The sequence below is a fragment of the Oreochromis aureus genome, linkage group 4, assembly GCF_013358895.1.
Source record: "Oreochromis aureus strain Israel breed Guangdong linkage group 4, ZZ_aureus, whole genome shotgun sequence".
In the NCBI taxonomy this organism is placed as follows: Eukaryota; Metazoa; Chordata; class Actinopteri; order Cichliformes; family Cichlidae; genus Oreochromis; species Oreochromis aureus.
Genome location: NC_052945.1, coordinates 14,318,778 through 14,344,207, shown reverse-complemented (window position 1 = coordinate 14,344,207; position 25,430 = coordinate 14,318,778). Strand labels below are relative to the sequence as shown.

Here is a 25,430-nt window from a genome sequence, read left to right as displayed (position 1 = left end):
GGTAGTTAAATAACATATTAAATGTTTTGATACATAAAATTGTTCACTTTTTATACACCTATATTGAAATAATGAGTCCAGCTAGGAGATTAGTTAATCTCTTAGATAAACTTCAAAGAGACTGGCCACAGCGTGCATGCGATAGAAGATTCCAAAAGGAAGTCCAATATTCACAATTGCGTTCCACATTGTGTAATTGTAGAAGTATATCTCAGCGGAGTGATCGAACTGGGGACGAGCCCCAAATGCAGGCATGATCCATAGCTGTCAATAGAGAAAAAGGGAATTAGACACATTTTGACAGGAAACACTGGTAGTTGTTGCAACTGTAGATAGTCCAATAAGCACAAATACAACTTACAATTATGTTTGCCAGGAGCAAAAAGGCACACACTTCCCTCAGAACTCTTCTTTTCCAACTTGGCTTTTTAGAAATTGAGAATCTTGATATTTGACCCTCCACGTCATTGGCCATTTCGGTGTGATCTTGAAAAGCACGGGCGTTTGCCTGCATTACATTGATGGGCTCCCGATGGAGGCCTTCAATGATGAAATAGTTCTGCAGGCCAATCTCAACCACCATTACCACAGCCCAGGCCAGGTTGAGCACATTTAGGTAACCCTGGGCTCCCATCGCCACTGTAGCCACAAGGCTGAAATAGCTAATGATGAATTGCCCCAAAGAGGATGCCACCAGTAGCCCCACGTCCAGGCTGCGAGTGGGGTTTTTGTCTGATACATATTCCCTGCGGTCCAGTCTGTAAATAATGCAACCAATCATAGTGGAGAGGGACATCAAGCTAACAATCACTATGTTCATAATGAAATGAATCAGCAGGGCCTTATTTCTTTTCTCCTTGTCTTCTTTGAGTATATTAATCTTGTACAGTACAAATGTAACAAGTCCTGCCACCACCAGGAGCAGTCCTGCTACAGGCCCTATGAAAACATCTTTCACATAGAAGTTAAATTTGTAGTGCTTGTGATGCTCAACAATTCTGCCCACGTTTTTCCACATTATGTAGGTCATGGCAGAAGCAAAGAGGCTGTATTCTATGTTGAAGGGGTACAGGTAGTAGAAGGCCTCTTTGAAGGTCTCACATGCCATATGACTGCATGTGCACTTCTTGGCACCGTAGTTGGCTGGAACAGAAAGAGCAACCATCCGTTATTTTCCTCGTAAACACTGACCTTCATCTACAAACAGGAAGCTACGGCTCAATACCTCTGTACAACTTGTGCGAGACACTTATATTCAGATGAGTTATCTCAGTTTGGTGAATCGACTCCTCAGTCACTGCTGCCATCCACACCACCAGGTTAGTTGAAAGTGTAAGAGTAAGCCCACATCTGAAGAGGGAAAAAAGATAAGGAATGTTATATACTCTGAAATGAATGAACGGAGGAGATGAAATGTATAAAAGAATCTACCGTGTTAAGTTGGTGTGTAGCTGCACGCAGTCCCTTGAATGAAACCACAGGAAGTAGGTCTAGAAGAGACAACTTTTAAAAGTTTTACCAATGCAGCATGCAAGAGCGAGCATATTCTTACAATTTTCATAACATGCAACAACCTGGAAAAATAAAAACACAGCTTGCACAACGGGGTAGGCTACTTTAACAGGAGAATCACAGTGAAGGTAGCCCACATAAGTGGCAATCTTGAAGATGTCCATGAGGAAACTAAGGAGGCCAAACAGCACAAGCCCAGCTGCAACATATAAAAAAATAAAAAATTAGGGGTTTAAGCTGAAATGAGCAAGCAGAAACAGAGCCAGAAAGCACTGCTCGGACTTCTCACCCTTGAGCCACACAGGCCCAGCATGGCGATCTTTAAATAAGACTGCATGATCCTTTCGGGAGGTGACGACCATGTAAAACAGCATCCACAACATAGAAAGGACGAGGAGGGTGATGAGGAAGATTTGCCGGTGCACTGGTGTTATGGCCACAACATTGAAGGCGCTGCTGCTGACCAGAGCACAGCCAAGCATCAGGATGTTGATGCAAATTATCCCAGACAGGAGCCATTCACCACCTTGGGGAGTCCTTTCTTTAACTACTTCCATATGGTGTCCACTTTCACTAGCACCATCCACAGTGGGAGGATGGGGAGGACTGGGCAAATGCTGGATGCTGTCCACTTGTGTCACAGTTCCACCATTTGATGGATGAGCCGTCATAACAACGTTTGGCATTTTCCTACAAAAGATCATGTGCTTTAGCTTAAGTGAAGCTGTAATGATCCCATATCTTTACAGGTTAACCGCTGAGAAATACAAGATTTTTTTTATGAGCCTACTAAAGAAAATAAGTTGGGAAGGACTATATAAGCGCACCCAAGAGTACTAAAACACCACGAGTCTTTTAGTATGGAAAACAACGATATTTCACCTTTAGCTACAGGATTAATATTATTTACATCCACCACTATTTTAAATGTGATTGTCCAAAAAAAGAGAGAGAGAGGAAAGACAGACAGACAGAAAGAAAAGCGAATCTTTGAAAACTGATCTACAGCGTTCGTGTTGGACTTTCAAACTAGTGTCAAGATGCCAGAGGGTGTATGTTGCTTTCGGGTTAAAGTTTATCTAAACTGAACACTGAGTTGGAAAACACAGCATAGACTAAGTGGGCCAGCGCTCTAGTGTGCGCAGGTCAGATTGCACAGAAAGCCTCCTCAGTGCTCACGTAAACGACGAAAAACAGGTGCAATTAGTTTTGGCTGATTGTTTAATCTCTCACCGCACCCAAAGGAGACTTACACCACATATTTTGGTGTTTTTTCCCCAATCGTCACTTGTGCTGGTCAGGTCCTGTTTCGTATTTGATCGTTATTCCATAAACAACGAACTCTACTAGCTCGTGATACTGGCGCACGTCAGGCACTGCCTGAAGGGAAATCCAAGTGCGACGGGTACTTGAGTCTGTTTACTATGCAGATTCCCGCAGCTTCCAAGAAGGAGCTATTTTGGTCGTGCGGACTGAAAGTGTAGTCCTGTTGACCTTAGACATTTGAAAATTCAAGATACAGTAAACTTGATGGCTTTCCTGGTATTCTCACTCTCCTTCGAATGCAAAATAAACAATGTAAACGATATGGACTTTGATGCATTCATATTAAGCATCTGAATGGATTTATGTGCATATAAATGCTCATTACTCACTGAAAATGAATTCGATGGTGGTTAATCATTAAGGTGCGTATCTGATGCTGGTAGCAGTCAAATTAATTATGTTTGAAAATTTGACTGAGAACCTTACGTTGACACACACACACACACACACACACACACACACACACACACACACACACACACACACACACACACACACACACACACACACTCTATGATTTAGACCAGAAGCTAAATTATTGCATTGATCAGAGAACTGGCATTAATGACGAAGCAGAATTATCACCACATTTGATTGCATTGGACTTAATGTAATTCAGTGAGTATACAAATAGCAGTGTCAGTGGCAATAGCAGCAATATAAACCTAATGAATTCATTTCTACTTTAGTTCTAAGCAGAAATGCATTGAAGGGAAAATGCAGTGGTAAGGATGTTTTGGAATTATCAATAAAACCGGTCCGTTGTAGCAGAAAATGTAAATGTTTTACCTGCATGAGCAGGCTGATTTGGTTTAGTGCCCTTAGTAAGCTGTGTGCACCCGTGTTAGTCACAAGATTTGAAACAAAGGTCACGCAATATTCTTTTAGGCTGTCACAATTACCCAGGATGCTGAAAATACCAGACATGCTCTTGCTCTTCTGTCTTGTTGGGGTAGCAAATGCCCTATATAAACAGTGGATTCCTGATACAAACTATGAGAATAAGACCAACTGGGACAAAGGCGATATTCCTTGTGGCAATGACATAGTTCAGTTTTCGGCTCAAAGAAAAGTGTCTGTGTTTGTGGAGACCACTCATGCTGTGCTGGAGATGAGGTTGCCAGTTGATGGGGAGTTCATGCTGAATTCAGGAGCTGGATTTTATGCTGTCAGCGGGCAGGACCCAGGCTGTGGAACGGGTGTCACGACTGAGTTTAAAGATTCAGAGTCACTTCAGTGGTACGATCCAACTCTATGGCAGGCAGCTGCAACTCTGAATGACCTAGAGCAAGGAAACTTCCTATTCTCTGTCCACGAGGAGAGCGTCCCCTGCCATTACGATGATGTTGTTTTTAAAGCCCTCTCCTCCTTCAGAGTGGACACCAGCTCTAGTCATTCTAGCATCACTGTCAAATCTGTGTCTGTGCTGGGGAATACATTTACTACCCAGTCGGACTTCTCCCAGTATCTCAGCTCAAGTTTGGGCAAACTGCAGTTTCATGGATCCTCTGCTGTTGCTGTCGGAAACCCAGCCTGTGAGGATCCCTCTGGTTGTGACTGTGGGAATTCTGTACACCATCAGCAGATCTGTAGCACAGTAACGTGTGACTCTCCAAACTGTAAGAACCCTCTTCGCCCAACAGGACACTGTTGTGATGTGTGTGGTGCCATTGTTACCCTCCGTTTTGATGACGGTTTTAACCTTCAGACTTACAGGGAACGAATCCGTCACCTTTTTCTTGCCCTGCCACAATACCAATCCATTCAGCTGGGGATGTCCAAAGTCTTAAAGCCACAGCGGCTGATGGGGATAATCAGTCTTGGTACGTTATCTGAAATCCAGATAGTAATACTGGATGGAGAGCAGGGAATACAGTCAGCAGCTTTGGCCCAGGACATAATGAAGGATGCTCGTTCTCATGGCTCTAATTTGGGAATCTCCGGAGTTGAAATTCAGACCTCTTCTGAGGAAACTGGAGATAGTGCAGGGTTGGCAGTTGGAGTTGTTTTTGGAGTTTTACTGCTGATTACACTCATTATCTTGGGTGTCTTGGTTCATAAGGGGGTTGTTCAAATGCCAACACTGAACAGATTCAAAAATAGCAGTAACATGCCAGATCTCGGTGGACCTCTCGACCATGGGTTTGATAATCCTATGTTTGACCAGCCCACTATGATGCCTGACATTCCTAGTCTATATGGGACTGGAGTTAGTAATTCAATCTCCATGACTCAGACAGCTGTGCACTTTGTAAACCCAGTTTATGATGAGAGTGAAACAGATTTCACTGCCTAAAGATGAACATATGTTAGCATTTAATGACAGTACTTTTGTTTCAAATTGAATGATTTTAAATCCCACAAATTAAAGTATATAGTTGTATACAGTTTTACCACCACTGAACAATGCAAATAACCTAGGCGACAGGCACTAAATCTTCGAATAACGAAATAAATCTGTAACGCAAATAAAAGAATTGCTGGCAGACAATTGTGTGTTTTCCTCTTCATTTGCATCACATTTAAGAGCAATAAAGTTTCAAAAAGCTGCAATAAATCCTTAACACTTCATGTGCTGCATAGTTTTCTCCATGTTGCACATTTACCACCACTATTCAATTTAACCTTCTATGTTATCTATGTGGGGGTGAAAATGCTCTTTATACAATATATTTACAAAGTTTGTTATGTAACATCAATAAATAGTCATAATAGACCATTTCTTTTCTTTTACAAGCTCACAGTGGAGGCAGCTCATAATCTGTTAGCATATACATCATTCTGCATTGACCAGAGCAAAGGTTCAGTGAAGTCGGCCATGTATTTATGGAGCAGCTTGACAGGACCAGTAACATTATGAAATGAAACTGAGCCTTGGTGATAGGCAACATATAAACCAATCCTGCTAATATCAGTAGTTTCCAAGATGGGCTCCACACCAGTATGCCAGGCAGAACAACTTCCGCTGTTCTTTCCCACGCACCAGGAAAAATTGTTCCCGGTGATGCAGGTGCTACTTTACTCTCCCTTTCGATCGATACTCTTGTGTGCGACAACCTTTCTTACTCAGCTCTGCTTCAATATAGTGTCTTCCCAAGTAAGGCTTTGTAAATTCATGGCTTGGCATGAGTATTCAAAGTCGGGATGTTCCAGGTAGCTGTGCTGCCATGGGCTGGTGTTGGTCAGGTGTCTCGGTCAAAGGTCAAACTTCTGGAGTCTTAAAAAGAGGAGGAAATAGACAATGTGGAAATAAAAATAAGATATGACAAGTGGGGGGTGGGTGATGTTTTGAAGGGTTATTTGCATTTCAAGAAGTCCTCTCTGGTGTCAGGGTTAGGCAGGGTAGAAAGATGAGGGACTGGCACGGATGATTTCGTACTATTAATTTGATATAGAGGTTTTTCTGATGATTGTTTACACTATATTGAATTTCAGCTCTGTGTGGCAGTACTATAGCAGTGCTCTGAGCTAAATGCTAATATTAGCATACAAAATTTGCACACAACACACAGTAAACTGTGTTTGTTTTATGCTTAAATCGGAAACAATAAACCACTTTAGTTTACATTTTCCAAGCATGATGTCAAAAAATAAAGAAAAAAATGTGTCATTAATGTCACCCTAAGAAAAACACGAACGCCTGTGATGTAAGACTTTTCATTCAAAGGGACAAATATGAAACTTGCAGTGTTGCTGAATAAATTCATTATCAAAGTAGCCATCATAGTCTGGATCAGACACTGTAGACACGACAGACACTGATACACACCAAGTGTCATCCCTAGTGTCATGAATGTCTTAAAAAAAAAACACGTTGTAAGATACACTGTACAATTCGCATGTGGCCTTTTCCAGTATTAGGCGTGGAACCACCTTGGAAACTACTGATATTACCAGGATTGGTTTATATCTTGACTTTCACCAAGGCTCAAATAACCAAGTATGAGGTGTGGAACAAAACCCATGTTGTGAATGAAACTCACCACTTTTGCAAATCATGCTCAGCTTTCCACTGTAGGAGGAAAAGAATCAGGTTGTACAGTTCCTGTGTAATATCAGTTACTATTTGGGTGTAAAAGGTTAGATGATCCATGCAGTTCATGTTCACGTCGGGGAGACATACAGCTGTCATTCCTTTTTTCCACTCTGAGTACCCTTGGAACAAGCCAATTTAATTATATTTGAATATGAGAGGACTTTATATTGCAAGGTAAGACCTTTATGGAAATTGCTATTTTCATAAAAAGAAAATAGCAATTTGATTGTGAGTGGCAGTGGGAAACCAAACAACAAACCAAACCAAAAACCCTTATACAGAAGAATCCTCTGTACAAACCAGGGTCAGGAGGGTCACCTTCTGCTTTGACTGCTTTAGGTGATGGGAAAGTAAAGAGAAAAGATCACAGAGAGGCAACAAACCATGTAAGAATTATGACTTGGCAGGTTGGTGTGGGCAGTCACTGCAGATCAGCAACATGCAGGTCTGGAATCAGAGAAACCCGCAGCTTACATAGAGAGAAGAGGGCAAGCAGAAGACACATGCACACAAACAAAAGAAACATATCAGGTAACCGATGCATTGTTTATTGTCATTGCTTTTTTTCCCTCTCTCTTTGCTTTTGCCTCACCATAGTTAGTTAAGGTAGATTGCTGACCTATGTGCGGTTCTGCAGGTTTTTTTTCCCTGCCCACTTCTGTCATTGTTGAAAAATGCCATTGTAATATGATGTGAAATTTCTTTGGTTTATCAAAAAAAAAACCAACAACAACAAAAGAAACATTGTACTTTTTCTGTGTAAAATACCCCAAAAGTTGAAATTCCTGCTCTATGTATACTGTCAACACATTTGTTTCCAAAATAAACTCTTTGTCTTAAAACACCACACTATTACAATAGGCTGTAATGCCAAAAAGGTTTCACACTCACTTGACTATGTGTAATTCCTCTACTTATAATACAATAACCTGAATGTTTCATATGTTTTCTACCTGTAGGAAGTCAATATCAGACTTTCTCCTGGACACTTTGTTTATTTGAGCCAATGTTGTCATCACCTCTGCTCTCTTTTGCTCCAGGTGTGCTTGAATGCCTTCAGTCTGTCTGAGGGCCTGTTTTTTGTTCTCCTTAAGGCACTTCCACTGCCCCTTTTCTGGCCTTCTCCACAGCTCTGTGCAGCCTAGCGAACTACTGTTCAATGATAACACAAACCTGATGGAAACTGAAACTGGACAAAATCATACTGCAACTAGATGAATGAATAAATCATGCAGTCCATGCTCTGCAGTGTTTCAACTGCCTTATCAACTCCTGAGGCACTCTCACTGATCTCCCTCAGTTCCTTTGGCGCTCAGTCTACAAAAAACAGCACAAAAAACAACACATGCTACATCTACTGACTAAATCACCCCCACATTGTAAGTAAAAGATTGCAAAACCATTGTATTCCAAATGATCTTTACTCCTTTCTTAGGAACATTTTACCCTGTAAATAAATTATATTGTGTTGTATCTTTGAGACCTCAATCTGTCTACGTGCCTCCCCCAAAGTCACAGCTGCATGCCCTTCGTGCTTCTCTCTCTCGCAGTCCAGATAATGAAATCAGTCCTCCATCAGGAAGAAATAGTTGAGAGGAAGCTTATGAACCTCACAATGAGATGTCATGGAGTGGATCCACTAAGTGAGGGTTTTGAAATTTGGCTTTTTCCTGCTCTGAAATGGCTCTCACAGTAGGGAATGAGGCAAGTCAGGCAGAATCTTAACGCTTTACTCGGGCTGTCAATGCAGGAATCACATACCATGTCTTGTAGCAGCAGCATGTTGGACATCTCAACTGTACAATCTTCCAGTTTGTTTTTGATGTTGACATTGTGTTTATTGTCCTTCAAACTCTCCACTGTATTACCGCTAAGAGTTGCCATGTGTTGGAGTTCTTCGAAACTTGACCCATCTGATCAGGGGTCCCCAATCCCAGTCCATGAGGGCCGGTGTCCCTGCAGGTTTTAAATGTGTCCTTGATCCATCACAGCTGATTTTAATGAATAAATTACCTCCTCAACATGTCTTGAAGTTCTCTAGAGGTCTGGTAATGAACTAATCATGTGATTCAGGTTTGTTGATCCAAGGTGAGATCTAAAACCTGCAGGGACACCGGCCCTCGTGGACTGGGATTGGGGACCCCTGCATCTGATCTTTGAGACTGATTTGAGCGTAGGGACTGAACATCCTCCCTAGTTCTCAATTACAGACTCTATAACTGACATAGTTTGTTGCTAAAACACAACAATTTAATTACATTTCAGTAAAACTAATATTGTCATCCACCAATATCATTTACAGATGACATTTGAGCCATTTTTAAAATTAGTTTTACCCACTGAGACAACTTCCTCATTTTCAGTCATGTAGCACAGACGGAACAATGACATTCGGGAACAGCAATCGTGTACTATCACTATGGCCACAACAATGGCGTTTTCACACCTATACTTTGTTAACTCTGGTCAGAATCAGTTGATGTGTTTGTAAACTTGTACCTTTTTTCTGTTGTTTGGTTTATTTTTTCACACAGAGAAAAATCTAAGTGAACTCCAAGCAAATCAAATTGTGTCAGTTTGCTCAGTTTACTCATTGTCCAGGTGCAACAAAAGTAGATACAAGAACAAGGTGCTATGTTCTGGACTAATGGAGAACATGGAGAATTTATGTTCTTCTCATGGCTAGTTGCTAGCCCATACAGATCTTAGCACTTCTATAGTACTTTGCCGCACTGAGAATACAAAGTATATGTGGCTATTGGATGTTTTTTAGCTCAAACTTGTAATGTACACTGGGTAGTTGGTTCATATTGGGGTTGAATAACATTCATACCATAAATGAACAGCTCTGGAGTTTGTTTGGAACGATACAGAAACCACCTCCTTCGAAGCGTCTTGATGCGGTCAGTGTCAGTGTCTGTTTTGGTCTGCACATGAGTGCGATTACTGTGTTCACACCTGCACAAATGAACAGCACCAAATAGAAAAATGAACCAGAATTCAATTTACATGGATTAAGCACTGCGGCTGTGAAAACACCCTGTGTCTTTCAAATACAGAGACACACAATTGTCTTAGAAGAAGCTTCAAATGCTAACTGTAAACAGGAGATGACTAAAGCAGGATGTTTAGTGATCAGTCAAAGCTGAATGGTACAACATCAATTTATTCAGCGTATTTATATGTTTATCTCACTAATGAATGGGCATTCCCAGAAAAATGACATCACACAAGAACTTAGTGTCCCTCATTAGAGCTAATGCTCTGCATTATGTAACTGAGATTTTTTCTGCAATCAGTGTCACTCTGAGTTCAGATGAAATGTTATATAGCAAGAAAAATAGTACATGCACACATCCTTTAAACAAATTACATCATTAAATTTTTTTAATAAGAGTAAAATCTACCTATATTTGTGTACAAAAGTTGAGATAGTAAATATTAAAGTGCTACTGAGCAAAGGTACATTAATATAAAGCACTCAGAGTAAAAAATTATTGCGAAAAACACAATTTCAAGATCCCGCTTTAGTCTAATTCTACAGTGACATGTTACAGTGTAGTATGCACTTATTAAAAAAATACTGTGGTATTAGATTTTACATCACAAGTGTAATAACAACAAAGGATTGGCCTTCATTACCAGTGGGCTACTCTAGGCCTGACGTGGCTTTCTTTATGTAAACATATACAGAGACAAAATATAAGAATACAAGGAAATGTTACTTCAGTTACAAATAGTTATTAAAAATGCTGTTACAGCTGAAATCACACTAGTGTATTTCTAACAACATACGCTTTTCAGCAAATGCACAGGCACAAGCAATGCAGGCACATGAGGTCCAGATTCACCCCGAGGGGGTTAAAAGGTTCAGGGGACACAGACCCCACAATCATCTCTCTGTTAACTGTGCCAAACGGCATACAATGTGCACAGTGCTACACTCAGTGTCTTTCAGTTTGTGAAACCATGCAGCACGGGGAACTCCAATCAACCAAACAGAGATATTTTCAGTGATCATCCTGAGCTAAAAAGACACTGTAAAGGAATCCTGTTAAGGATTTATCTCATGCTTGACATATTCATCATGACAGTGTCCTTTTGGGTTTAACATCCAGCCCATATGTGACATTTACTTTGCAATGCTCCACTAACCTTTAAGGCCGGATGAGCACACAGCAGGATAGGTAACCACATCTTTTATTATCTGTAGAAAAGAAGGAAAAATAATGAATGTTTGTAAAATGAAAGCTTCTCTGAGGAGCTATAACAATAAGACAACATAAAAAGGTCCAAAAACACAGTTTTGTCTTTGTGTTCTAGCACGTGCCCTAATACCCTTAAAGATTGATTTTGATTATTTCAGCTATACTTTTTTCTATATCCAGCTCTTCAGTTTTAGTGATGATAGCAAAATGCAGACCAGACAAGCATTTTTTCAGGATGGGGTGTTCTTGACTGGCAGTCATCTGACCTTAGTCCAAACTAGGTATGTGCTTCACTAATAAAGAACAAACATTAGGGAGGAAAAAAAATCGAAGATTCATCAAGACTAATGCAGTAGCTGATCTATTAAAGTACTAGAACAATAGCAATAGCTACAAATAGAGTTAGAAATTAGCAATAGCTCTACACTATATATGCTACACATCAGTTTCATGCTCCATAGTAGGGCTGCCACGATTAGTCGACTAGTCACGATTACGTCGACTATTAAAATCGTCGACGACTAATTTAATAATCGACGCGTCGTTTGAAGCTTTGTAAGATCCCAAAAGACGCAGGAATAAGTAGTAGTATTTAAGAGTGTAATAACGGACTGAAACAGAAGATGGCAGCACTGCATGTACAAGGATGCCAGCTGCCGTTAAACCCCGAAGAAGAAGAAACTGTGTCCCAGAATTCATAGCGCGGCCCAGCGCAGTTGTCAACAATGGCGGCAGCTAGTTAGTTTTAATATTACTCTTATTATTCTTTCTGGGTCACAAAATAAACGTTTAACATATTTTCAGGTGAGAATATAGCTGTGTAAACCTCAAATATCTGCTCAGTCTATCAAGACACCACATATTTTCAAAAGCGCTCCGATGTTTTCGGAGACGTCTGTTACCCACCAGCTCGATAGCGAGCCGGGTTTCTAGGCTCATTAGAGTCGGTGAGAACACCGGACTCCCGGCAAATCGTTTTCAAGCTGACCACCGTCTTTCGCTACTCAGGTTAAACATGTAATATAAGTCACTTAGATAACTTAAAAATGTTATTGTTTGGCTTTTTTTTTAGTATTTTATTTGTTCCTGAGTAAATTGGTTTGGCTGAGAAATAAAGTTATAGTTTTTGCACAGATGAATAAACGTCAAGCAGACAACTGATTATCAGAAGTGTGAGATGCTCGAGAATATACTCCAGTGTCCTGTTATATTTTAGATAGCAAGGAGCAGACGGCTGCGTTTATTAAACTTCACTGAAACAATCTGCAAATTTCATTAAAAGTGTAATAAACTATCATCTTGTCTTTATTTTTAGTTAGCACATACCTTAAACACTTCAAGCTGTAAGCTAATGATAGTTATATAAGAGCAGACGCATGCTGGTGCAATAAGCTGTACATTTTACGTCCAATGGATGCATGATCTGATTAGTCGACTAATCGCAAAAATAATCGGTGACTAGTCGACTATCAAAATAATCGTTTGTGGCAGCCCTACTCCATAGTGTTTCATATCTGAACTATGTTGAACTGCATTGTCCCTTTTAAAAAAATAAACTGAAATTGAAACAAAAAATCTCAACACTCACAATTCTGTGTCCTCGATGTAGTCAGGCTCAACTAAAGTCTCTCGCCGTCTCTTACAGGCATCTAAGATCTTTTTCCTTGGTCCTAAGGGTATATGGATACTCTTAAGGTCATGATCGGAGCACAGTAACAGCGCTGCAAGGTCAATCTTCTCCCTTTTGAAGATGGAGGAAAAGTCGTTCATGCTCTGGGTGGCGAGGAAGACCTCCATAGGGCTTGTATCAGGCTCATCATCATCATCCAGCCCTAGTTCAACTTCTTCCCAAGGCAGTTCTTCAACATTTCTCTGCTGTAGGCTGTGTGCACTGCCAATGCTGTCTTCATCTAGACTTGGGTATTGCTGCAACCGACTGCGTAAACGCACATTATTGCCTGAACGGGCCACACTGGCTGCATCGTGACTTCCAAGGTCAAACATTCCTCCACTCACATAGTTCCTCCTAAAGACCATGGTGCCAAGACCGGGTCGGTTAAACAGGGAATCGTGTCCAGAATCAGTGCTGATCTCAGAATAGTCCACATCTGGTCCATGGAGGTCTGGCTCACTCATGGCACGTGAAATGGCATCGTCATTGTCTCTGGGAAACATGTCGCGAACATTGCGCCGGGCACGATCCTTTGGGTTGACATAAATCCCTTGTTTGACAAACATGACATCATTACCCAATTGAAGTCCAGAGAGGGAGCGCACACTTTTCCTACCATCTTCGTAGATTTTAAAGGTGCCATCTCCCTGTTTTTTCTTCTCCAGCTTCTTCTGGATCTTTGTCTTCCCTCGGCTTGTGGCATGGAGAGTTGCCTGATAAGATAGTAAGCATGCAGCAATGAGGCACACATCAGAAATGACAGAATTCCATCTTAAAAGCTTTTTCAGATTTGAGACAAATATTCTTAAATTTTGTGTCTATCTTGCATTAGTAGTAACAAATTTTAATTGATTTATTTATGGTAGATATTTTTCACACTGTTGCCATCCTTTCTTGGTATATGGGTTTTGAATTTTTGGATGTGCTTCCATGCAAGTTGAAATAGACTGTCATTGTATTTACTACCGATAGCTTTCCCCAAAGCAATACATTCATTTTACTTATATGTCTTGACATCTTTGAATGGATTATCATGAACTTTTGCACAGTTTCCCCTATCCATCCATAAGTAATCCATCTAGATACTGTTAAGACTTAAAGTTCGGGATGCGGCAACTTTAACAGACAGGTGGGGTAGCTAGCTGTCTGGTTTTCTTCACCTGTGTTGTTGCTGCTTTTTGAAGGATTTTCATGAAAAAATCTGAAGACAACATTTTGGAGGTACAGACGAGCCAAGAAGTTTGTCAATTTTTTTCAAGGTACTCTAGAATTTTATCAGTTTGTCACCAATTAGTAGGCATGCGCATTGCACCTGTACAGTTTAAAGTGGCAGCTAACCAAGCTTCCTACATATTTTTTAGCACACTATCCTGTTCATATACAATCATTTCTGGCTACAAAGCACCAACGTGCCAGGAGTCAAAACACTCACGGTGAGGAATCAAGGAGCAGAAGACTTCATGGTGGTTACAGCCATCTTTTATATACAGTTTATAGTCTTTCACCACTTGAAGTGGCTTATGCTTTATAAAGTGTAACATATTTTGTCTGTGGCTAAACAGGTATAGCAGCAATTCAAGCCAGTGGCAGGGAAAGGCCTGGAAAAGCATGAAAAAAATATAGAGTTGAGAACTAAATTCTACAAAAAGAAAAAAGTGTTGCGGTTAAATTCATAGAGTTAACCTAGTAATCGAATGTAATCTAAAACTAGTACTAGTACATCAGCTTGTTGGCATTTTAACAGTGACCATGTAAGGTTTTCCTTACTCTTTTCAGGCTTTGCAATTAAGAGAAGCTCTTTCTAGGTGGCAACAATCCAAAACAAAAAAAACAAATTACAAATAACAAACCTGGGAATATGGCACACTGACAGTGGCTGTGTTTAAGTTGAGCAGCTTGTGGCTAAGAGAGCTGCTCGTGTAGCTGGAGAAACTCATGACATCTGATGCAGATGTCTCAGAAACGTCCTTGTAAAACTTTTTCTCCATACGTTTGTGGTGCTTCTTCTGCATCTTCATGCATTCTTTGATTCGCTGTTCAGCATCACGAAACGCCCGATCCTTCAGCTTGCTGACCAGCTTGGGATTAAGGCTTGTCTGCTTGGCAGCGATGGAATCCAGGTAGCGGACACAATCCATGTGATTCTTCGTGGCAGCCATGTCCAAAGGTGTGTGGTAGTCATTGTCCAAGCACCATATGTTGGCACCAAAAGACACCAGGAAGAAAAGGCAGCTGAGGTGACCGTTGGCAGCTGCCAGGTGGAGCGGCGTGTTCCCCCATATGTCACACTTGTCTGGGTTTCCCCTGAAGGTCACAAGAAAAGTGTAGACACATTTAGAAAGTAATTTATTGACTATTTGGACATTCTTATTCAAAATATGTCAATGTCAATTTTTATTTTTATACATTTAAAAGCAGCAAAGTTGACCAAAGTGCTTCACAAGTTAATGAAAAAGAGAAAAAAGACAAATAAATACAGGAAAAAAAAGACATGAGATGAAGTAAAATGCAATATATTTAATTAATTTAATTTAATTAAAAAAAAATGAGGTAGAGGATGCTTTCTTTCTGGCTAGTGTTCAGATATCTCACTTGTGAGTAATCATGTGATTTTTGACCGTGATTTCACCACTGAACTGTCAATTACGGGATGTTAAATGGACCTCTTTTAATCATTTAAACCTTAAGAACTACATTAAGTTTCAGCAAATAACTGCTGATCTTCTGTAGTTTTGATCAATTGAAAAATGGATCAATTCTTTTTTCCACAGTGGAAGGACCATAATTAAATGAATCCTTTAAAAGAAACAATTGCCCTTCACTGACATTCCACGACCTTAGGGTTACCTCTATCAGTGCTGTAATGTTGCTGTCAGTCTGTAATATGACCACAAGCTTGCTGGTGCCACAGCTACACTACCTGTATCCTATTACAGGAAACGCTGCAAAAAGAATGAGCGCGTGAATGGCAATGTCACACTAAAGTCCACAGAACAAAACACATTGTTACAGCTGAGTTAGGTTACTTTGAGGGCAAATTTTCATTTTTTTGCCCCTGCATATTTCCTACCCCACCACAGGTCGATTACGCACATTAGAGCTCATTATCATCATGTTTTACAAACTAGCATCCCATGAAGAAACTTTCTGGTAACTGATCAAAAACAGCATGTATTTATAATACACAACCTATGTGTGCCCTGTACACCTAAACTGAGGTAAAATTATTTTAGGTTAGTACTTCTGTATGCAGCTTTAAAAACAAGCATTATTTGAGTTCATGTAAAGAGTGACTTTTGTCAGTTTGCATGAGAGATTGTAAATGCAATAAAACAGAGATTAAACAAAGGCATCATTAATAGTGCTGTAAAACACTGAAACAACATTATCTTTTCAAATCGGGTGAAAAGATAAGTTGAGATTAGATATTCAGGTTGCACATTGAGATAAAATACTTAGGACCTTCTACAATCTCTATACTCTATAGTGGCTTGCAAAAGTATTCAGCCCCCTTGAACCTTTCCACATTTTATCACATTACAGCTACAAACATGAATCAATTTTATTGGAATTCCACGTGAAAGACCAATACAAAGTGGTGTACACGTGAGAAATGGAACAAAAATCATACATGATTCCAAACATTTTTTACAAATAAATAACTGAAAAGTGGGGTGTGCGTAATTATTCAGCCCCCTGAGTCAATACTTTGTAGAACCACCTTTTGCTGCAATTCCAGCTGCCAGTCTTTTAGGGTATGTCTCCACCAGCTTTGCACATCTAGAGACTGAAATTCTTGCCCATTCTTCTTTGCAAAACAGCTCCACAACTGCCCTGTGACGGCCTCAGAGGTTGTCTCAGAGAATATTGGGAGCAACAACACCATGAAGTCCAAAGAACACACCAGACAGGTCAGAGATAAAGTTATTGAGAAATTTAAAGCAGGCTTAGGCTACAGAAAGATTTCCCAAGCCTTGAACATCCCACAGAGCACTGTTCAAGCCATCATTCAGAAATGGAAGGAGTATGGCACAACTGTAAACCTACCAAGACAAGGGCGTCCACCTAAACTCACAGGCCGAACAAGGAGAGCGCTGATCAGAAATGCAGCCAAGAGGCCCATGGTGACTCTGGACGAGCTGCAGAGATCTACAGCTCAGGTAGGGGAATCTGTCCATAGGACAACTATTAGTCGTGCACTGCACAAAGTTGGCCTTTATGGAAGAGTGGCAAGAAAAAAGCCATTGTTAACAGAAAACCATAAGAAGTCCCGTTTGCAGTTTGCCACAAGCCATGTGGGGGACACAGCAAACATGTGGAAGAAGGTGCTCTGGTCAGATGAGACCAAAATGCAAAACGCTATGTGTGGCGGAAAACTAACACTGCACATCACTCTGAACACACCATCCCCACTGTCAAATATGGTGGTGGCAGCATCATGCTCTGGGGTGCTTCTCTTCAGCAGGGACAGGGAAGCTGGTCAGAGTTGATGGGAAGATGGATGGAGCCAAATACAGGGCAATCTTGGAAGAAAACCTCTTGGAGTCTGCAAAAGACTTGAGACTGGGGCGGAGGTTCACCTTCCAGCAGGACAACGACCCTAAACATAAAGCCAGGGCAACAATGGAATGGTTTAAAACAAAACATATCCATGTGTTAGAATGGCCCAGTCAAAGTCCAGATCTAAATCCAATCCAGAATCTGTGTCAAGATCTGAAAACTGCTGTTCACAAACGCTGTCCATCTAATCTGACTGAGCTGGAGCTGTTTTGCAAAGAAGAATGGGCAAGGATTTCAGTCTCTAGATGTGCAAAGCTGGTAGAGACATACCCTAAAAGACTGGCAGCTGGAATTGCAGCAAAAGGTGGTTCTACAAAGTATTGACTCAGGGGGCTGAATAATTACGCACACCCCACTTTGCAGTTATTTATTTGTAAAAAATGTTTGGAATCATGTATGATTTTTGTTCCACTTCTCACGTGTACACCACTTTGTATTGGTCTTTCACGTGGAATTCCAATAAAATTGATTCATGTTTGTGGCTGTAATGTGACAAAATGTGGAAAAGTTCAAGGGGGCCGAATACTTTTGCAAGCCACTGTATATACCATACAGTAGCTGCAGTAAGGGGCCATCTAACTTGATAGGTTTATGTATTTAATTTATACCTGTCCTTGTAAAGTAGATGATTACAGTAGAGCTCACATTTTCCTCATCTGCTCTTTATGACATTATGGGCTGTTTGCATCTTTACTCCCTGTGACAGTTTGATGTTACTGCATCTGTAATATACTTGCCAAATATGGCAGAGGAGGCATCTTTCCCATGAAGCATGTCAGGCAGCATTAAACTTATATTATATAATGGGGTCTCTTGGGTTTGAATTATTGCAGGATTTGATGATTAATTTTAACATCACATGTCAATCAGTACTTTATATATGCACTTATTAGCAGATGACCTTAGCCGCTATCACGAGATGATAGTGTCTGGTTTGCTGTTGAGAATCTTTCAGAAACACTTTAAATTCATAATGGCCCCGTTTGGGGTGGGTGGGTGAGGGGCAGGATGCAAAACAGGTCAAGTAGATGTAATGAGAAATGGGCTGTTCCATGTGAACACCAATCACATTTGTAGATTTTGCTCAATACGGACACCACCAAAGATGAAACAGCTCCCCAATATGATCTAATTTGCTATTAATTCGATAATTATTTTTCTATCACTGGCGTTACATTTTGAAAATATTACAGAGAGAATACAACAAACTGTCCAAGACAAACTCTGTTTTAAGGAACTTGCATCATCTTATCATCATGGAATCATGCACGTCTTTTATGGGACAAAATAGATTTTCTTTCTACATGTAATTCTCTGATTCTGTACTACATAGCATGAAATAACATCTCCACATCATGAGATGACTTTGAGCAGTGTCATAAGCTGAGCTTTTAAAATTTATGGTAGAGTGCTTCATTTAAACATGACAAACACATAACATGCTGTTATTTGAAATTCAAAGCTATGTGACCTGAAAATGGATGGATAATAAGGGTAAGTGGCGTCACGATGTTGAACCTCAGCCAAAATTCCACAAAAACAATGCCACTGTCTAAATAATCTGTTTAAAGATTTAAAGTCTAAATTAGAATATTAAGACCCCCCCCCGCCTGAAGACATAAGGGTTATTCAGATTTTGTGGATCTCTGATATTTCTCTGCTACTACGCTATAAATATCTTCATATTAAAAGGCAGCATCTATAATTTTAAGACCTCGCCTAACAACATATCTACATGGCCATTTTCTTTTGGTGAGACTGATATTAGGTTATAGTAAAGAAAAACATTCTTTTAGTGTTATTTTAGTGCCTGTTAAAATCTTGTAATAAGTGTAAACATTTTATGGTTGCGCTACAAAAATGCCCGTAGTTTAAGCAGCCATGTAAATTTCTGCAGAAACATACGGGTTTACGCGTAAAGTTTATGGCCCTTTATCATTTTGCGCGCACAGTCTCATAAATCATACTCACCCCCTCGATACAATCAGTCGCAGAGCTTCCAGGTTGCCGTGATAAGCTGCCCATAACGTCGGTGTCATGCCATCCTCATCCGGCGCGTTGAGATCCTTCCGAGTTGCCTCTTTTAGTAGGTCCAGGTAGCCATCCCGGGCTGCCTTGTGGTATCTGTCATTCATGGTGCACAATTAAGTCACCCAGCTCGACCCCATTCCGACGCGTCAATACTCCTACCATCGTCTTCTTCGTGTGGGTACACAATGGTAGCAGAGCGGCTAAGGGGGCAGTTTACCCCCCTTTTCACTCGGAACCATTTGGTCAGATCAGAGAAAGACCGCAGTGATGAACGCGTCGGTGGTATCCAAGGACGCGTTGCTTCCGGTGGCCGAAAGGTCCCAGTCCGCCCAAATAGAGATACAGCTGATATATTATTTATTTATTTTTAAAGTGACATTCAACAAGTCAGGGAACAAGACATGAAACACGCTTTACTCTGCTAAAAAATAGCTGCTCTGGTCCTTTAATGTATTGTGATATTTGAAAATGCTATTAATATTTCTTTAAGTTTTCTTTGTTATTAATTTTTTTACTCATTTTTCAAATTGAGTAATAAATCTTATTACATCTATTAGCTTTAAAAAAAATAAATATAAAATAATTACACTAAACTACACTAAAGTTGGAAACAAATAAATTATTGACCTCATAGCAGCTGGAACACAGGGGACAAAGATTTAGTTGCTTTGTTAATATTATTTGACCTTTTGAATAAAGTGTTGTTCACACTTTAAACCTTATGCTTCGAAGAAAAAAAAAAAGCAAGGCACACAAAGAATTATTTCATTAGGACAAAGGAGTGTTTCAAGAAAGAAGCACCTCAAATCTCAGCCCCACCCGAATGAAAAGGGCAATGCTGCCTCATACGTTTGTAAGTTCTCAGTCACGCTACTCAGTTGAAACTTCGGTGAGAACACAGCTCTCAATCATGTGCAACATCTGCCACAATTGAGACGATAAAATAGACAGGTAGATCACTTTATATCATGGGTAAATTTTGTGGCTGTTCATCATTTTGCACACACATTCTCATAAATCCTTACCAACCCTTTGCCACAATCGCCTGATAAGACAACTGATAATGCAGACCATAAAATTAGTGTCATGCCATCCTTATCCGGAAGAGATCCTTAAAAGTTGCTTCCTTTAGCAGGTCCAGGAAACCATCCCAGCGGCTTTGTGCTAGCCGTCAGTCATGGTGTGGAGATAAAGTGGCAGTCTGAACGTGTCGAAGCACACAGTGACATGGAGTAGATATCAGTGCTTCTGATGGTCGAGGTGGTCTGAAACTGAGATGACCTCTTTGGGGCTCTAAGAAGAAGAAAAAAAAATCCAACCTGAAACAGAAACATTTTCTGATGTTTTTATTAATTTTTTTTTTTTTATTTTATTTTTTTTTTTTTTACACGACATTCTAACAGGTTAGGAAACAAAGACAACACATATGCTTCACTCTGCTAAATGTGCCATTTTGGATCTTTAAAATAAATATCAATATAAAAAACAACAAATCTTTATCCAATGTAATCAACTTCATTCAAGTTGGAAAAAAATCAGAGACACGAGAGGCCTCATTATGACGTGGACACAGAAGAAAAATTAAGAATTACTCCGCTGTCACTGTCCTTTTGAATCAACTATTGTTCTCACTTTAAATCTCCAGTTAGAAAAATGCAGGGCACACAAAGAATGATTTCATTAATACAAAGGAGTGCTGCAAAAAAGTACCTCAAATCTCAGCCCCACCTCACTGCAAAGCATAAAACTGCAGCATAAGTATGCACGCTCTCAGTCAGACTACTCAGACTACTTGGAACTTCCAAGGACAGTGATCTCCATCAGATTATCCATGTACCACACCTGGTGCAATTTAGATGAGAAAATAGACAGGTAGATCGCTTTACTTATTTAAAAGGATTAAGAAATGGAAACAACTTAAAGCACTGAATTAAAAAAAGATATTCACTTAATACAACCTGCACCCATTTAGACATGAATGGATTATTGCTGCCTACAGTCAGTTCAAATAAATGTAAAACAATAGGATCACAGAAAAAAAAGAGGTAACACAAAACCTCGAAAGCATTGAAGAAAGCAAAAATTTGTTTCATAACATAGCATGCCATTTGGTTTTTTTTCTACTCTGTTTGTTGTGGGCATGCTGGCAAAACTTCCATGACACCCATAGCGTACCTTGCATAACAATAAAATGTACTGTATAATATCAAAACACAGCTGTTTATCAAAAATAAACCAGTTTCTTTTTTTTTAGTTTCTTTGGAATTTGTGAGAAAAGAAGTCTTTTTCTTGGAAACATCCTTTGAACTTACAGAAACATTAAGTGCAAAACACACTGTGTTTGGAGTGCTTTTTGCTCGTAGCAGATTTATTGATATTTATGACTCTTTGTAGCTCATACTACTGTGTTTTCTTGGGCATATAAATGCAGTGACTGTCTAGACTGCTCATAGGATCTTGTTGAGACAGGTAGGCTTACAGGTATCCAGTAACTTTTCACCATTTTTAGCTCATGTCCTGATTTTCGTAAAATCAGGACAGGAGCTTGATTTTTTTCCTCTGATAAGAGCTATTTTTAATAATATTATACAATTCTTTCACCTGCTCTGTTGTAATTCTTTATTTAGATGGCATGGAATGGTGTTGGTGAATTCAAGAAAAAAGCACAGTTGATCTAGTTATAATTTAACTGCAAGAGATATTTTTTCTGATTTTGAACACATTACACATTATTGTACACACTATGTGTAGAGCCAGAAGTGTAGAAATAGAATTTTGTTTGTTGATTTAAAATTTTCTGTTTTGTTTTAGATAAAAAAAGACCAAATTGTGCTGATTTGGCATTCGTGGAAAAGTTTCTTTTGCGCAGGATCACTCTGCTAATAGCAACCAAGACTGGGTGTGGCTGTTAAACCTGTCTTGTCTTATATAGAAACAAATCCAGCAGAGAACTCACCTGTGAGCAGAGAGAGTAGCCATGTCTATCAGCTCTTGCTACGAGTGTAACTGTTTGACGATGGGAAATCAGTGTGAACCCTGCAGAATGATGGCCCAGGACAAGGAAACAGAGGAGTTCCACCAGTCAAACGACATAAATTCACCTGGTCAGGAGGGAAGCAAGGATGAACCCGAACTGAAGATCTCTTCTGCAGAAGTTGGGAAGGAAAAAAGCCAAAGTTGGGGATGGATGGGATCTTGGATCATATGTGTAAACATTTTGATCCTGGGCAGTGTCTTGGTCACCGGGAGTACTTATGAAGAGATAAATATCAAAGCCCATCATCTGCAGATTTTCCTCATCATCATCCTCCTGCTTACCTCCATGTGGATGATTTATTACAGCATCTACACAGCCAGGAATAAAAATGCTGTCAATTACAAGGATGCCCACGCTGGGCCAACATGGCTCAGAGGTGAGTAAATGTATAGTTCAGTTTAAGTATTATTGGGTAGTTTTATGAGTTTTTCATCCGTTCTACACCTTCTTTCTTTTTTGCTCCTCCAGGAGGACTTGTGCTGTTTGGAGTCCTCAGCATTATCATGGATATTTTCAAGATTGCCAGCTATGTGGGATACCTCCACTGTGATTCTGCAGTTAAAGTTGCATTTCCCGTGGTGCAAATTGTTTTCATATTTGTGCAGGTAGAAATGAATAATAAAATGCTCCTTACTACATCTAATCTGGTCTTGATGGTTGCAAAATAATTATTGTAATAACTGTAAAATCAATTTGTAGACATACTTCTTGTGGGTCCATTCCAAAGACTGCGTGCAGCTACAAAAGAACATTTCTTGGTAGGTAATTAAGATATTTCCTACCCCTTTCTTCATCATTGTACTTCCGGGTGGTATCTATTTCGATACAGGGAAAGTAACCTAGTTACTGTAAAATCTGTTGCCCAAGAAGCTGTGAAAAATATCAGAGTAACTTTATACTGGAAATGCTGCAGCCACCAATTCACTGGCTGTGATTCCCAGACCTTCTGAAGGTCCCTTTTTAAAAGGAGGCTATAACCAGTAGTTACCATCTGTATTAAAAGGTGTAGAAAAAGTTAATGTGAATTGTTTTAGTTAAAAAATGATTAAAAAAAACCTCAAAGGAAGTTCATTTCCTATAACAGTGAAGTAAGAGAACCAGTTTATATTTAAGATTTAGATTTGAAACGCTTTCCTTTAAAAAGAAATTCCATGCTGATTAATCAGGATTTAGCTTTAAACTATAACAATAACCTGGAACGTTACACTCATAGGTATTATCTGTTATGTTTTATGTTAGCCTATCTAATCCTTGTTTTATTTTACCTTCCTTTTATCCCTCAATATTAGCTGTGGGCTGATGCTCACCCTCTCCACAAATCTGGTTCTGTGGATGACTGCAGTTGCTGAGGAGTCTGTTCACCAAACGTTAGTTCCCACCGATCTGAGCAACATCACTAAACTTGATGGGCGAAGCTTTTACATCAGTAGAGGTAATTAAAGCAGTTTTTAAAAAATTGTACTACATAAAAGAGTTGGTATGAAACCACAACATAATTCTTTTGTTTCATGTTTTACAGCAAGTTATGGGGACCATGAGTGTAAGTGCAGCCACTCTTCATGTAGCATCTTCAAGGATGCCTACTACTACTTGTACCCTTTCAATATCGAGTACAGCCTCTTTGCCTCTGCTATGGCCTACATCATGTGGAAAAACGTGGGTCGATTAGTAGGTGAACATGGGCACGCCAAAATCAAATTCCATCTTAAAGGCATATATATCGGCCCTACTTTTGGAATCCTGTTAGTGATCGCAGGGCTGGCGACCTTCATTGCATATGAGATGGAAATGAAAAATGAAGATGCAAAAGCCAAAGAAAAAGCATTGATGATGCACTTTGTCATGAATATAGTCATAGTGAGCCTCATGTCTATTGTGACTGTGATTGGCATGACGATTTACAGGGTTGATTACCGCGAACACGTGTCAGAAAAAAGTCCCACACGCAATCTGGATGTGGGGTTGCTGGTCGGAGTCTCACTGGGACAGTTCGTCATTAGCTATTTCAGTATCATAGCCATGATTGCAACAGGAGTCAAAGGCCCCCTGAATGGGCTCAATCTGTCCTTTGCCATAATTATGGTGATCCAGCTTGGCCTGCAGAACTTTTTCATCATTGAAGGTCTGCATCGGGAGCCTTTTCATGAAGTCAAGGAACCATCTGTGATTGTAAATCCTTATGTGGTGGAGCCCAGCAATGACATGAACAACCACGAAGGCTCAAACACGAACACAAAGACAAGCCCTGATATGCCAGAAGATAACCTGCATGGCAACAAGATACAGTACAAATACAAACTGTTGTGGAAGCGACGAGTGTTGAAGGAGGTCTGCATGTTTTTGCTGATGGGAAACATCATTGTGAGTACCTCGTCTCTCGCTGCCTTAAATATGGTTTTTAAAAATTCACTAAATATTAAGGCTCTCTTATTTTTATTTTTTCACAGCTGTGGATCATGCCTGCATTCGGTGCTCGTCCTCAGTTTGACCACACCACTGAAACTGAATTCTACAAATTCAACGTATGGGCTCCTGTTGTAAACGTGGGACTTCCTTTTGGCATCTTTTACCGAATGCATTCGGTTGCCAACCTTTTTGAGGTGTTTCTGATATCATAACATGGGAGCGTGCAACTTGTACAGCTGACTGGGTGGACACTTAAACCATATATAACCTGTGGTTTGTTCCAATGATTTTTCCTTACAAATTTCGATCAAAACTAACTAATGAATGCAGCCACTAAGATGTATCTGATTATTTTTTATATGAAAATGCACATGTATTTATAATGTTTTCATAACTGTTTTTGTTTCTGACCTTGTATGAATTGATTTACACTTCAGGCATGTATGCACAAAATAAACACATGCACAAAAAGAAACAAGCAAAAAAAGAGTTGTTGTTGTTGTTATTATTATTATTATTATTAATTCAAGTTTACAATTTAAAAGTCAAAGTTATTATTATTATTATTTCAGTTTCTCATTTATTTCCCCCCTTTATTTATTGTAAACTAAATAGTATTGGCTTTTTAATTTAACATTAAAT

General features: G+C 39.7%; 4 protein-coding genes across 6 annotated transcripts; 2 read left to right on the top strand and 2 right to left on the bottom strand.

Moving 5' to 3' along the window:
* Positions 1–52: 52 nt before the first annotated feature.
* otop2 (otopetrin 2) lies at positions 53–8,762 on the bottom strand. Of its 2 annotated transcripts, none has more exons than XM_039610764.1 (7): positions 8,636–8,762; positions 1,802–2,202; positions 1,575–1,711; positions 1,432–1,490; positions 1,226–1,350; positions 362–1,143; positions 53–264 (listed from the first exon to the last, which is right to left on the bottom strand). In XM_039610764.1, exons 1-7 carry the CDS (start codon positions 8,704–8,706, stop codon positions 94–96), a joined length of 1,746 nt encoding a protein of 581 aa, XP_039466698.1. In that variant the 5' UTR covers positions 8,707–8,762; the 3' UTR covers positions 53–93. The 2 variants fall into 2 exon arrangements, with proteins under 2 accessions (XP_039466698.1, XP_039466699.1); XM_039610765.1 differs by lacking the exon at positions 8,636–8,762 and adding an exon at positions 2,766–2,887.
* On the top strand, positions 3,728–5,326 carry amn (amnion associated transmembrane protein). Its single transcript, XM_031746046.2, has one exon. It carries the CDS (start codon positions 3,746–3,748, stop codon positions 5,132–5,134), a length of 1,389 nt encoding a protein of 462 aa, XP_031601906.2. The 5' UTR covers positions 3,728–3,745; the 3' UTR covers positions 5,135–5,326.
* A 1,483-nt stretch (positions 8,763–10,245) lies between the features above and the next one.
* On the bottom strand, positions 10,246–19,597 carry ush1ga (Usher syndrome 1Ga (autosomal recessive)). Of its 2 annotated transcripts, XM_039610766.1 has the most exons (4): positions 19,286–19,597; positions 14,605–15,058; positions 12,671–13,467; positions 10,246–11,081 (listed from the first exon to the last, which is right to left on the bottom strand). In XM_039610766.1, exons 1-4 carry the CDS (start codon positions 19,447–19,449, stop codon positions 11,078–11,080), a joined length of 1,419 nt encoding a protein of 472 aa, XP_039466700.1. In that variant the 5' UTR covers positions 19,450–19,597; the 3' UTR covers positions 10,246–11,077. The 2 variants fall into 2 exon arrangements, with proteins under 2 accessions (XP_039466700.1, XP_031601862.1); XM_031746002.2 differs by lacking the exon at positions 10,246–11,081 and having other exon boundaries at positions 12,667–13,467.
* Positions 19,598–22,260: 2,663 nt separating this feature from the next.
* LOC116325224 (proton channel OTOP2-like) lies at positions 22,261–25,248 on the top strand. Its single transcript, XM_031746056.2, has 6 exons — positions 22,261–22,758; positions 22,851–22,987; positions 23,082–23,140; positions 23,672–23,814; positions 23,902–24,743; positions 24,830–25,248. Exons 1-6 carry the CDS (start codon positions 22,323–22,325, stop codon positions 24,998–25,000), a joined length of 1,788 nt encoding a protein of 595 aa, XP_031601916.2. The 5' UTR covers positions 22,261–22,322; the 3' UTR covers positions 25,001–25,248.
* The last annotated feature ends 182 nt before the right edge of the window (positions 25,249–25,430 follow it).